The sequence below is a fragment of the Suillus subalutaceus genome (assembly GCF_016647625.1).
Source record: "Suillus subalutaceus strain FC151 chromosome Unknown DFJ58scaffold_2, whole genome shotgun sequence".
Taxonomy (NCBI): Eukaryota; Fungi; Basidiomycota; class Agaricomycetes; order Boletales; family Suillaceae; genus Suillus; species Suillus subalutaceus.
The window spans coordinates 717,409-731,214 of NW_024540251.1; the positions used below are offsets into that span (position 1 = coordinate 717,409).

Genomic DNA, 13,806 nt, shown 5'->3' on the forward strand with positions numbered 1-13,806 from the left:
AGGCGATGTCCCTCCTTCATCCCAGCCCGGTGCACTAGCACGGAGTGTTTGGAACAAGCGAGGATGGACTTTTCAAGAATTTGTCGCTCCGAAAGTTGTCATCTTTTATCAAAAGGATTGGTCATTATATCTCGACGATCGCTCGTCCAACCACAAAGAGTCCCCTGCAATCATGAAGGAGTTGGAGGATGCGACGGGCATAGATGCACGAGCCCTGATCTCCTTCTGTCCAGGGATGAGCGACGCACGACAGAGACTTCAATGGGCATCGTCGCGTGTCACTACATTGCAAGAAGACATCGCGTACTCACTATTTGGTGTCTTCGATGTCCACTTACCTGTAATCTACGGCGAGAAGAAGCAGAACGCGCTTGGGCGGCTTCTGCAGGAGATCGTGGCTCGCTCGGGTGACATCACTGTCCTGGACTGGATCGGACAACCGTCCGAGTTCAATAGCTGTCTTCCAGCCCATATCACCTCTTATACCACTCCTTCATGCGCCCCTCCATCTTTGTCCGAAGATGAGATTCAGACAACTATCTCTTCACTGCAAAAAAATCTCGTGGTTGTGGATTTGGCTTCGAAACTTTACGACCGGCTTGATAACACGAGCGCTGCTCGTTTCGCGAACTGCAGACTTGCATCTGCCTTGCATCGCATTCCGTGTCACAGACGTCAGTTTGAGCTATGGTTCATCCCAGGAGGCTCGATATGAAGTCAAGGCAGACGGACTTCATGACCTACTGATCACAACCAAAGAGCTGATTGTTCAGTTCTCGCGGACAAGGCCCACTCAACAAACCTTCGTGCTTGTCCGTCCCTGGGACCCGTCTCTCCTCGAACTACCAGATTCTGCAGATCTGCTAAACGATACGGAGAGCGAGGTGGGTTATTGGATGCCGCCTTCTTCTCCGTCAGACAACTCACTTAGCCGTTCTCTCTTAAAGCAGGATGTGGAATCTTAGAATCGCGAGCATTGCGGCTACTTGTTCGCCTTGGGCAGCCTTTTGGCGCATTTTTGCTAGCGCGGCAGCGCCGCGGAGAATACAAGAGGGTCGTGTCAGATCGTGATATCATTGCACAGGTCAAAGATATGGCTTCTGTTGGAGACCTGATGGACATCAGGACGATAGAAATATTGTAGCTGTATGTTTTCCCCGAAGATTAGGGATCTGAGCAGTTTTCATTGGTATTTCGTATATGTGATACTACATGCATGTGTATTAGACTATTTTCCTTTCAAAGCAGACCTATCTGTACCACTTCTCCGTCCCCTTCATGCTCATCACATCTGTGCTCAGGTTCAATTTATGTTGTAAGTCTCACTTCCCTATGTACCACCCTGAAATTCTGTGCCGTGCGGCAAATTGCCGCAATTTACCGAGCCCACCAGCTACGTCCATTGCGTAAGCATTAATATTCAAACGTTATTTTCTGCTGCTTGGCTAGGAGAGTCACGAAAACTGTGCTGTGATCTCATCTAATTGAAAACCTAGTTTGACTAGGTCTCACTCAGTCTGGCTATCTGGTCATGTCGTCGTAACCTGTATATACTATCCCGTATCACTCGTTCTCTTCATTACTCTTCGGTACGATTCCTTTCACGATCTTCATCACTGTCAGTGCCCATGTCCTGGAACGCGTCAGTCCTCAGTTCCGTATCCTCGGATACAGAGCCTACTGTTGTCATCACCTTTGACTCTGCGAAGTACATCTTTAATGTCGGTGAGAATACTACCCGCGCGTTTCTCCAGAGCAGGAGGAACTGGAAGAAGACTAGAGGCCTATTCTTGACTTCTGTAGGCACTCAGCGAGCGAGCGGCCTTCCAGGTGAGTGTGATCCTGATCATGTACAAGCGTATCAAACGCCGATCGTCTCTTCGACAGGTTTATTGATGACTTTTGCGGACTCGGGTCTTACTAGCCTCAATATTGCCGGGCCAGCCGGGCTGTTGCACTTCATGGCAGTTATGCGTAAATACACATTTAGGTCCTTATGTTCTGATCTTCAAGCTTCAATGGTTCTTCTTAACACTATCAGCATAGGGAAAACCTCTCCGTGAACCCGATCGAAATACCTACTTCCCGCCTCCTGGATGAATCACCTGACGATATACCCATCTACAAGGACGATAATATTTCTGTGTTCGCATTACCTGTTTCTGTCGAGGATCAATCACTGGAGGCCTCGGGATCGGTCACACCGCTGCACTCTGAAACCAGTGTCGTCAACAAGAAATCGGGAAAGAGGAAGCGTTCACCTTCTCCTTCTGCACCGCCGCTACAGGAAGTCATATCTCACCCTGACTTCGATCCCACCACGCTCGTCGGCGACATGGCACAGGAATGGCTTCGACACATCGTGCGCACAATGTTTCCTGGGTCTGCCGCCAAACCCGCTATTTCGTCCGCGAAGGTCGAACATGTGTCCCAACCGTCAGGCTTCAACCGTCCCTTACCTTCATTACCCCCAATGCAATCTACGTGCAACACTCGCATATGCGGTGGTTGGTCCGCGGGTTCGGGGAAAGTTTGATGTCAAGCGCGCGGAGGCACTTGGTCTGAAGGCTGGGCCGTTACGTGCACGGGTTGCAAGGGGAGAGACGGTACTTGTAGTGGGCAAAGATGGAGTGGAGAGAAGTGTGGGACCGAGTGATGTCGTAGGTGCTAGTGAAGATCCTGGGGTGCGTTTCCTTTTCACGCTATGTTTCAACCAGTCGTTCTCAATGTGGGAGTCAATGAGCTGATCGAATTACAGGTCGTGTTGATACTGGATGCGCCCAGCACTGCGCATATAACTCCTCTCGTCAAGGGGTTTGAGAGTGGCGCATTCTCAAAATACTGGGGCAAGGGCCGGATAAGAAAGATCATGCGCTGAGGGTTGTATTTCATCTTTGTGGCAATGATGTATTTGAGGATGAGCGGTTATAAGGCGTTCATGAAAAGGTTCGAGGACAATGTACACGTGAGTGCCTCTTGTTCTGGCTGTGCATTGGGCTGTTCTGATGTGATAAAGAGCAGCATATCGTTGCATCTAGAGACTATGTGCCAGATCCGATCACATTTACTAGCGCGGCGTTCAACCAGCTAAGGCTCAACTACCTGGATAGCAACATTTTCCCCGTGCCCAAATACTCTCTAGAGGCTAAGAAAGCTCTCGACAGTAAGTTTGTCCAATTCCCGATCTGTCACTTATCTTTATAATTGTGGTAGCGACGGACCTCCCATCCCAATACTGATTGTATGCGTGCGCATACCATCATCGACATCCGTCCGCCACGACCACCACTACGAGACTCTGAGGCGGAGGCAAATGATCTTTTTCACCCCGCCGCAGTTGTGTGGCGAGCCCCCATCACTCTCTGACGCTGCGAGAACACAATTTTCCGAGGCACAAGCACACGTCGACGAGGCTACAGTACCCGATGTCATAGGTAAGGACGTCACGGTGGTTACGCTCGGAACAGGCAGTGCCATACCTAGCAAGTACCGAAATGGTTCGTACATCTCCATTTCACCTCAGAAACCCAACTGAATTACTTGAACAGTTTCTGGTACACTCGTATGTATCCCAGGAGCAGGGTATATTCTCTTGGATGCAGGAGAGGGTACATGGGGGCAACTCTCCAGGAACTATGGAACTGCTGTGTGGGACGTTTTGAGGGGCCTAAAGTGCATATTCATAAGCCACATTCACGGCGACCACCACATTGGTCTCGCAAAGATTTTGGCGATGAGACAGCATGTACGTATACCTACTCAAACCCTGATGATATCCTGGTGCTAAGTTTTGATATGTGGAAAAGCTCGATCCGCCCCCGGAGAGAACCACTCTACCTCATCAGCAATCGCATGATATTCCTCTATCTTCGGGATTATAACGCGCTTGAGGAGCTTGGGTTCTCGGAAGATGCTCGGGCCCGTGTGATACCTATCCTGAGTGATGAGATTCATTGGCGAAACAAGGGACGGGGCGGGTGGAATTATGGTGACCAAGATCAGAAGGGGTGGGTGTCAGTTTGAGCTTCCTGACTTTCTCATATATTGACGCGTTTTCTTCTTTTCTTAATGTAAAGATCGAGGCTTGCGGCAGGAGCGTTGTGCAAAACGCTTGGATTGCAGAAAATAAATACCGTCGATGTGGAGCATCGCGCGAGGTGCCATGGGTTAATCGTCAAGCATTTGGATGGGTGGTCTGTCGTGTACGGCATCGCTTTTTCTTCACCTGTTGTGTTACTTACAGCGCTTCCTCAGGTTCTCGGGTGATACAGTCCCAACCCAAAAGCTCGTGCAGGCAGGCGCTGGAGCCACTCTGCTGATCCATGAAGCCACCATGGCCAATGATCAAGTTGAGATGGCGCGCGCCAAGATGCACAGCACCTTTGGACAGGCAATCGATATAGGCAAGAGGTGCGTTTCCCTGCAATATGATCACAGACCTTTGTACAACTTGTGAACAGCATGAACGCACAAAACATCCTCCTTACACACTTCTCGGCTCGCTACCCCAAGATGCCACCTTCTGTATCTGAGCGTCAGGCTGGCGACCCTGTTGTCGCATTTGCATTCGACCACGCTAACATCAAGATAGGGGACATGTGGAAGATGGGCGCGTACGCACGCGCGATCGAGCAGAGTTTTATTGATATTGCTGATATTGAGGGGGAGGAGCTGGAGGTGATTGACGCCGCACACGTGGATATCAGTTGATGCCATACGGTTGGAAGCCTGATAATTCACTTTCCTAATCTGGGTTTTCAGGGACTTGAGTATTTCATGCAGGCAAAAAACAAAACCCTTCTTGGTATTCGTGGAGGGACTAATTTCAAAAGTATTTGTACCAGATATCAAGTAGATACTAGGCCAGCCAGGTGCATTTCTGTGCTATCTCCTGTAAATATGCGGGTACTTGCAAATGCGATCGGTCCTGCCTCGACGTTGTGCTCGACGACGACGTGCATGCTAGCAGCGCCGCGGGAATCTATGTAAGAACACGTGAGAATCTCGGAACAACTAGGTTCTTCGAGGTTCTTCGACGTTACTCTTGGTCTCGTGGAACTATGCTCTACCACTGGCAATTATAAAGTTCCTGCTAGATCATAGCATGTACGGCCCGGCGATTATAGTATTCAAACGTTCACCCTCAAATCATGATGATCCTGATAACAAGCTTGGACCCTGAACCCGCGCCGCGGCCCACAATAAAATCGCTTCCTCAATGAATCATCGCATCGTCTCCCATTCTTCTGCAATCATCATTTCATGTCTCCTGATCCTACGTCTCAGCAGCTAGACGAGGAAACTCCTTTGCTTCGATCAGAGGGAAATGCGCTGGCGAAGAAACCACAGACACCTCTACCATGGCGCCAATTCTCAATGGTCCTAGTGTTGCAGATAGCAGAGCCAATGACATCGCAAGTTATCTCACCTTTTGCGCCTCAGGTCAGCGTTTAGCGTTGAGGATTCAAATAGACAGTCATAATTTTATCATGCCATACATAGCTCATTCGTGACATTGGGATCACCCACGGAGATGAAGCGCTTGTTTCGTTTTATGTTGGGCTGTTGGTAAGTGGAAATGCAGAGAGCGTTTTCATTGTGATAATCTCGGCGTTATGGTCTAGCACTCGCTATTCTTTGCAACAGAAGCGCTCACCATTTTCCACTGGAGTCGTCTCTCTGACTATATCGGGCGCAAACCTGTGCTGCTAATTGGACTGTTCGGGCTCTCCCTCTCAATGTTCTGCTTCGGTTTGTCCAAGACATTCTGGACCTTGGTAATAAGGTCTGTCCCGTGTCTGCGCTGTTTTCTTCTGAGTCAGCGTTTATATCTTATTGTAATAGTCGTTGCTTGAATGGCGCACTCAATGGAAACATTGGCGTTATGAAGAGCATGGTGGCTGAAATGACAGATTCGACTAATATGGCCCGTGCATGGGCATTACTCCCTCTTGCATGGTCCAGCGGTGCCACGCTTGGGTGTGTTCCCCGAAGTTTTTGTTTTCTATATGTACTGACTCGGACACAATCATAGGCCACTCATTGGTGGAGGACTTGCGCGACCTGCGGATAGGTTCCCTAATATATTCGGAGGTTCTGAATTTCTGAAGAAATATCCATATTTCTTGCCGTGCGCGGTCCCTGCCACGGTGTCAGCGTTATCATGGATTGTCATTTTTCTTTACTTGAATGAGGTATGTTGTCCCATTGTGTGACAGAATGAATCTTCATATCAGTCGCAGACCTCAACTCCCCAAACAAACATTAGCCAACTGCTACCTTGGAAAAGGCGCGCGATTGTTCCTTCACCCGCGCTGGAAACTCCGCCAGTATCATCTTTGATCGGCGATAAGCCCGTCCCCATTCGAGCTCTTTTCGTTCGTCGTGTACTTATCGCAACCGGGAGCTACGCAAGTATTGCCCTTGTTGATGTCGCATTTCGCACTGTACAACCCGTGTTCTACGCTACTCCCATATCGCTGGGTGGTCTGGGACTCGATACTCCAGCCATTGGAACTATCCTTGCGGTCCAGGGAACTTCAAATGGCGTAATGCAGATATTAGCCTTTGCCAAGCTTCATGATATCATGGGTGCGAAAAAACTTTGGTTGTTCGCCATGACGTGCGCCCTGCCTATGATTGCTCTCTTCCCGGTCCTGAATACGCTAGCGAGATTAGTGGCGTTGTTCAGAGTATATGGTATTTGGTGGCCCTGCAGATAGCTCTTACGAGCTGTACGAATTTCGCATATGGTTTGTCGTCGTCATTCTTTCACTGATATGTCTGATGTGCTCATGGAAGGCGTCTCGTTTATATATATCGCTGCGGCTTCTCCTAACCGAGCGTCCGTGGGCGCGACAAACTGGGTTCGCAGCAAGTGATCGTCTCTAGTTCTGCGCGCTGTTGGACCAGCTGCAGCCAACTCCGCATTCTCAATTAGCATTGAGAGACAGTATCTTGGAGGAAATCTGGTATATTGTGTAATGGTAGGTATGGTGTGCGTGGCGACGGGCGTTGGCATCTTGTTACCTCGTACTATGTGGATTAACTAGCTTAGAGCGAAGCGAGTCTTATTTGTTGGGTCAATGCGACTAGCCCCACACTCGTTGTGCCTTTGGCATAGGAACAAATGGAGTGCTTCGCGCTCCTTTTTGGCTGCATCTAATCATGACAGATTTTGATCGAGTTTAATTTCCTTTTACTAAGTTAGTACACTTAGCCATGACTTCGGTCGGAGTCAGGCCAGAATGATCCGGTCCGTCTTCCATGTAGGTAAGTACGCAACCGCTTGTGACCACAATGACTTCAAGTTGCGCAACTTGATCGGCAAATCGAACCGTATAACCTATCGTCCAATGATAATCTATTCAACATTTTTCGAGCCTGCGGAAAGTCATCCAATTGGAGAAATATGAAATGGCAAAATAAACTAAGAATTGAGTGGGGTACTGAGGTATCAGAAATCGATTGGGAGCCCTGCAGAGTCTATGCTAACAGGTTACGAAATGCTAACAGGTTATACGTACACCACTCATGCAATAAGAACGCTACCTCAATGGATCATCACATCGTCTCCCATTCTTCTGCAACCATCATTTCATGTCTTCTGATCCTACGTCTCAGCAGCTGGACGAGGAAACTCCTTTGCTTCGATCAGAAGGAAATGCGCTGGCGAAGAAACCACAGACGCCTCTACCATGGCGTCAATTCTCAATGGTCCTGGTGTCGCAGATTGCAGAGCCAATGACATCGCAAGTTATCTCACCTTTTGCGCCTCAGGTTAGCGTTTAGCGTTGAAGATTCAAATAGAGAGTCATAACTTGATTACTATAGCTCATCCGTGACATTGGGATCACCCACGGAGATGAAGCCCTCGTTTCTTTTTATGTTGGGCTGTTGGTAAGTGGATAAATAGAGAGCGTTTTCATTGCGGCAATCTCAGCGTTGTGGTCTAGCACTCGCTGTTCTTTGTGACAGAAGCGCTCACCATGTTCCACTGGGGTCGTCTCTCTGACTATATCGGTCGCAAACCTGTCCTGCTAATTGGACTATTCGGAATCTCTCTCTCAATGCTCTGCTTCGGTTTGTCCAAGACATTCTGGACCTTGGTGATAAGGTCTGTCTTGTGTTTTGGCTATTTTCTTCTGAGGCACACTTCACATTTCATTGTAACAGTCGTTGCCTGGTTGGCGCACTCAATGGAAACATTGGTGTTATCAAGAGTGTAACGGCTGAAATGACGGATTCCACTAATATGGCCCGCGCATGGGCCTTCGTTCCTCTTGCCTGGTCCAGCGGTGCCACACTTGGGTGTGTTCCCCGAAGTTTTCGTTTTCTACATGTACTGACACAATCTTAGGCCACTCATTGGTGGAGGACTTGCGCGACCTGCGGATAGGTTCCCTAATATATTCGGAGGTTCTGAATTTCTGAAGGAATATCCATATTTCTTGCCGTGCGCGATACCTGCCGCGATATCAGCGTTGACATGGATTTTCATTTTTCTTTACTTGAAGGAGGTATGTTGTCCCATTGTCTGACAGGATGGATCTTCATATCAGTCGCAGACCTCAACTCCCCAAGTAAACATTAGCCAACTGCTACCTTGGAAAAAGCGCAACACTGTTCCTTTAGCCGCTCTAGAACCCCCACCAGTATCATCTTCGATCGGCGATAAGCCCGTCCCCATTCGAGCTCTTTTCGTTCGTCCGGTATTCGTCGCAACCGGAGGCTACGCAGGTATTGCCCTTGTTGATATGGCATTTCGCACTGTACAACCCGTGTTCTACGCTACTCCCATATCGCTGGGTGGTCTAGGGCTCGATACTCCAGCCATTGGAACTATCCTGGCGGTCCAGGGAACTGCAATTGGCGTAATGCAGCTATTAATCTTTGCCAAGCTTCATGATATCATGGGTGCAAAAAAACTTTGGCTGTTCGCCCTGACGTGCGCCCTGCCTATGATTGCTCTCTACCCGGCCTTGAATACGCTAGCGAGGTCTAGTGGCATTGTTCAGAGTGTATGGTATTTGGTGGCCCTGCAGATAGCTCTTACGAGTTGTACGCATTGCGCATATGGTTTGTCGTTGTCATTCTCTCACTGATATCTCTGATGTTTTGTGGAAGCCGTCTCGTTTATGTATATCGCTGCGGCTTCTCCTAACCGAGCGTCTGTGGGCGCGACAAACGGGTTTGCGCAAGTGGTCGTCTCTGTCATGCGCGCTATTGGACCGGCTGCAGCCAACTCCGCGTTCTCAATTAGTATTGAGAGACAGTATCTTGGAGGAAATCTGGTATATTGTGTAATGGTAGGTATGGTGTTCTTGGCGATGAGCGTGGGCATCCTGTTACCTCGCACCATGTGAACTGACTAGCTCAGAACGAAGAGAATTTCATTTGTCTGGTTGATGCGGTAGTCTCGAACCAAACGTTCGAGGACCTCCCCAACTCTACTTTCCAGACCGTCTGGCTCGCGATGACTTATTATTCCAGTCTTTGGCGGGAAAGTAGATGACGGCATCCTGTTCTGAACATCAATTGTCAACATGAGATTGGCTGCAGGACAGACGTAGTTGAACATGTTAGCCTCTACAGCGTCCTCTCAGGCAGTTTGTGTCCTGACGTACTAGGGAGTCCCACATTTTGCTTCAAAACACAGGGCTCGAGGTTGACCGGATGCTCGTATGAAAAATCTTATCTGAGTTACTGACCTAAGAGAGGGATTGTCTTCCCTAGACACCACATACGAATCCCGAGGCGGGTAGTTCGGTGTTCACCCCCACTCTGAACATTATTTTGGTCTAGATGGACGAGGAAGGTAGTCATATTAATAACCAGAACCTTGAGTTTAGCTTTGCCTGCAAACTCAAACAAGAATAAAGAAAGTGAAAACATGTTTATGGAGCGACGAATATGGTGTCAAAATCAGACAAAAGATTCGTCGCTCCAAACTTGAATAGCAATCACGGCCCGTCTTTCTATTTTTCCGGAGGAATATAATGCGTGACAGGGAGTGAATCAGCAAAGCAACTTGGCAAGAAGGACACATGATAGTCAGCACCGTACATGTATAGCAGCATCCTGTTACCGAATGACAGTGGCGGTACTGCAACGGTGGCAGCGTGAACTAAATTTGGTGGAAGGCCGGCACGCGTGCAGTCACGAGTTGTGCACCACGTGTGATAACTCTGGTGAAGGATGATAAGTCAGGATAAGTTTTATTGATTTGCGCACCTGACATGGGTGAGAGGTGAGGTTGTGATAGAGATATAAAGAGCTCCTGCAACCCCATTATCTTTAATATATTCACTCACCAATTAACGCTCCTCATATTGCAAAGTATATCTCCGATGGCAGAACCTAAGGTAGATCTTGCATCGCTCTCGCTCTTCCGCGCGACGAGTGCGCAAACTGAAGAGTCACGGCGCCGGACTTTTCCGCAATGGGGTGGTGCTCTGAGTCTGACAGACTTCCTTGCGCGAGATGCGACGATGGAATCGGGCGAGCACGCCAAGGATGGAAAATGGATCACTTGGTGAGCGCCTCACTTTGCTGGTAAAAGGGAGCTAACGGGAGAGAAGGGTACTGGCGCCACGGAACGACCCCACAACGCTTGATTTTATGAGTGCCTGCGAGACGTAAGCGACTCGAGTTCCCTCTACGAACGAGCAATTTCTGACGCGCGTCTATGGGAACAGATACAAGCGCACAGGCCTTGTCGCTTACCCCTCTTCCTCCCCTCTTGAGTCCAACTCAGTGCACGAAGCAACTTGTTACGGTGTCGCCTGCGTGTTCACTCCACCTTCGAAGCGCAGGCGGGGCTACGCAAACCATATGATGAGCCTCCTGCATTGGGTAAATGCATCGCGTACCAATCTTCCTAAATTCCCTGAGGCATGGGGTGCACCGCCGGAAGAGGTAGCGGATGCCGGTAATGGACTATTCTCGGTGTTGTATAGTGATGTTGGGGAAGAGTTTTACCGGTCGGCTGGCCCTGGAGGTAAAGGGGGTGGATGGGAGAAGCGGGGAGCAATCTCGACTATTTGGGAGGTGGGCACAGAGGAAGGTGATGATGAGGGATGGAAGTGGTTGACGGAAGAGCAGCTGAACGGGCTTTGGGAGCGTGATGCCGTTCGGATCAGGAGGGAGCTGGCGAGCATACCAACGAGCGACAGCTCATACAAGGTGGAGCGCCCGGCGGCATTCGCGACATACCTGCCAACGGATGGTGTCTGCGGGTTCCATATCACAAAGTCAACGTTCGCCTCCAATTTTTCCATGGCAAACGGATTCTGGGGCGTAGAGTCTACGAGCGACCCAGGTACATATGCGAGCTGGAGCGTTGACTTGAGACCACCTCCACCAACGCTAATCGTCACGCGACTCTGTGCTAGTGAAGAGTTGTTCCCTGGGCTGATTGCGAAGATCAAACAGGCGGCTAGACGAAGCGGAATTGGGAAAGTAGAGGTGTGGAATTTGAGAGTAGGATTGAAAGAAGTTGCGGAGAAGACGGGTGGGCGGACGTCCACACGAAATGAACACTTGCCACAGATAGTGTGGTATGGACCTGGGACGACGGGAAACGTAGAGTGGGCGTATAATGAGAAGTGAGTCTTCCTGCTATCCAAAAAAAGGGACTAACTGAGAGTGTTCGACAGATTCTGCTGGTGTTGATACGTGGCGGTCGCGAGACAACTAGCTGAGTGTGCTAATAGAATGGCTAGGGAAAAGAATCATGTGTTCCCTCTACACTGTGAGCTTATAAGACGAAGAGAAGGGCAATAAGCGCCTTACGTCGACCACTTGGAAAGCTTCGCCGCTCGGCGGTCCGAGCAGACATGGAAACTGCAAAATAAACTGTCTTGAGAACTCATTCGACAAATAACAACACGCTAGCTCGCTGAGGACAAAGGTATCCTACGGTTTCCTATGACCGTGAGAATCGGTGAGATTAGACAAAACCCGTCCCCCTTTTATTACAATTTTAGCTACTCTTCCATGATGATGGTTTCCACTTCCATGGACATTAGGGGCAAAACCACCCTCGTTGAGCAGTGTCGCACAGACATAGACAAAGATATCGCTGCCTCGAACGCCCTTCGCTCCCGCAAGAATACTCTCGCCTCCATATTTTCCCTTCCACCCGAGATTCTCGTGACTATCTTCACATACATCGTAGAAGAAGAGAATTCCAAGATTTATACAGGCATACCCCGCCGTGGTGGTGCTCCTACTTCAATGATAGTCACACACGTTTGTAGGCACTTGCGCCAAGTTGCCCTCGAGTGCCCGAGTCTTTGGACATTCATCGACTGTCTCTCTGCTCCTTGGGTACCCATCATGCTTGAGAGGTCGAAGCAAGCTGCTTTGGTTGTCATATACAGTGCGCCGCGCGCGCCAGAATATTGGCCACTGGTGCAACTTCTTTCGCAGTTGCCTCGGATCAAAACCCTCAAGTTGTGCACATTCTCAGTTGATGTCGATCGCATTTTGGACTGCTTATCGTCGCAGCCCGCCCCGTTACTTCAGATATTCAAATACAGCCTAGTCCTAGAGAGTCACGATCCGAGAATTTCCATCAGGCCCATATCAGACACCATTTTTCAAGGACGCGCCCCCCTACTTCGGAGCGTTGAGCTGGCGGAATGTGCCTTCATCTTGACATCGCACGTTTTTAGCGGGCTTCAAACTCTATATTTGATACAATTTGACTCTTGTCCTCTTACCCTGTCGCAACTCCTCTCGGCTCTGAGACGTATGCCTGACTTGGAGCTGCTTAGACTTTCTTGTGACTTGTCGCCCAGAATTTCTGAGGACACCGTGCTCTTCGACCAAGTTCCGCTCACTCGGTTGAGATGGATAGAGTTGAATGGCGTCTTCCGAACCGCTGTATCTCTCTTTTCGCATCTAATCCTTCCTGTTGATGCCAAGTTCATTCTATTCCTCACAGAAACTGAAAGCCCACAAAGCTTTTCTGATCTATTTTCTGCTATCTACAAAAATCCTGACGAATCTTTTCCCATCATTCGGTCCCTGCATGCCCATCTTCACGATGAAGTCAGTGTCCAATTCAGCACGTCATCGGCGAACATTTCTAACAGCGATATACAATTCTACATCTCATTCGATTATGACGACAACCCTGCCATCATATTTGACATGTGTCGGATGGTCCTGCATTGCAAGATCCAAACCTTGTCTATATCAACCCTCTATGATCTCTCGCAAGATTTCTGGTGCGCGGGGTCCGCCCACCTTCCGGAACTCAAAAGTATCATTCTGAGCTCGGTACCCATTGAAGGCTTTATCCTTGCGTTCATGACTGTAGGCGCGTCTATAGCCTACCCTTTACTCCGTACTCTGGATCTTGAGTATGTCAATTTCGGATGCGATGAACCCGAAGATCTTCGGGAGATTGCTAGAATGCGAGCCAAAGGTGGTGTTGGCATACAGAAACTCAGAATAATGGGCTGCAGGAATGTGACGGAAATAGATGTGCAGCTCCTTGAGGGAGTGATTGCAGATGTTGATTGGGATCATTGGGTATGGCCCGGGAAGAGTTGATGGTCAGCGACGGCGGCTGTGTTTGTCCCACAAGCTTGGATGAAGATTCGTCTGCGATGCGTATCCGGAGGACTAGTTTGATGTATCAAGCAAATTGCGATCAGTCTTAGACTGAATGAAATATACTAGACGGATATTCTCTCGAGGAAATCCGTGACACATGAGTGTATGTACTATGTAGGCTTCGAAATTCACGACTAAGGTCTGTTTAGGGGAGCCAGCTGAGTGTTGCGCTAGTAGAAT

The 13,806-nt window shown here is 49.1% G+C and overlaps 5 protein-coding genes across 5 annotated transcripts; all 5 read left to right on the forward strand.

Annotated features, from left to right (window-relative positions):
* Nucleotides 1-1,628: 1,628 nt before the first annotated feature.
* Nucleotides 1,629-4,972, forward strand: DFJ58DRAFT_865981 (uncharacterized protein; the record flags this gene model as incomplete). The annotated part of the gene is made up of 15 exons (XM_041394171.1): nt 1,629-1,830; nt 1,888-1,990; nt 2,047-2,416; nt 2,442-2,684; nt 2,759-2,822; nt 2,852-2,924; nt 2,947-2,965; nt 3,022-3,171; nt 3,214-3,341; nt 3,376-3,497; nt 3,549-3,749; nt 3,827-4,013; nt 4,077-4,202; nt 4,255-4,410; nt 4,461-4,972. 15 exons carry the CDS (start codon nt 1,629-1,631, stop codon nt 4,708-4,710), a joined length of 2,394 nt encoding a protein of 797 aa, XP_041250955.1. The 3' UTR covers nt 4,711-4,972.
* Nucleotides 4,973-5,036: 64 nt separating this feature from the next.
* On the forward strand, nt 5,037-7,100 carry DFJ58DRAFT_755477 (MFS multidrug-resistance DHA1 sub-family). Its single transcript, XM_041388066.1, has 9 exons — nt 5,037-5,442; nt 5,503-5,568; nt 5,625-5,785; nt 5,845-5,979; nt 6,035-6,194; nt 6,243-6,653; nt 6,674-6,752; nt 6,802-6,866; nt 6,948-7,100. The coding sequence occupies exons 1-9, from the start codon at nt 5,263-5,265 to the stop codon at nt 7,050-7,052; spliced, it is 1,362 nt and encodes a 453-aa protein (XP_041250956.1). The 5' UTR covers nt 5,037-5,262; the 3' UTR covers nt 7,053-7,100.
* A 499-nt stretch (nt 7,101-7,599) lies between these two features.
* Nucleotides 7,600-9,530, forward strand: DFJ58DRAFT_835936 (MFS multidrug-resistance DHA1 sub-family; the record flags this gene model as incomplete). Its single annotated transcript, XM_041392264.1, has 8 exons — nt 7,600-7,779; nt 7,834-7,899; nt 7,956-8,116; nt 8,176-8,310; nt 8,360-8,519; nt 8,562-9,060; nt 9,127-9,312; nt 9,493-9,530. The coding sequence occupies 8 exons, from the start codon at nt 7,600-7,602 to the stop codon at nt 9,528-9,530; spliced, it is 1,425 nt and encodes a 474-aa protein (XP_041250957.1).
* A 669-nt stretch (nt 9,531-10,199) lies between these two features.
* DFJ58DRAFT_182730 (uncharacterized protein) lies at nt 10,200-11,709 on the forward strand. The gene is made up of 4 exons (XM_041379083.1): nt 10,200-10,534; nt 10,581-10,637; nt 10,698-11,606; nt 11,658-11,709. The coding sequence occupies exons 1-4, from the start codon at nt 10,350-10,352 to the stop codon at nt 11,671-11,673; spliced, it is 1,167 nt and encodes a 388-aa protein (XP_041250958.1). The 5' UTR covers nt 10,200-10,349; the 3' UTR covers nt 11,674-11,709.
* Nucleotides 11,710-12,018: 309 nt separating this feature from the next.
* DFJ58DRAFT_865990 (uncharacterized protein) lies at nt 12,019-13,563 on the forward strand (the record flags this gene model as incomplete). The annotated part of the gene is made up of 1 exon (XM_041394172.1): nt 12,019-13,563. One exon carries the CDS (start codon nt 12,019-12,021, stop codon nt 13,561-13,563), a length of 1,545 nt encoding a protein of 514 aa, XP_041250959.1.
* Nucleotides 13,564-13,806: the final 243 nt, after the last annotated feature.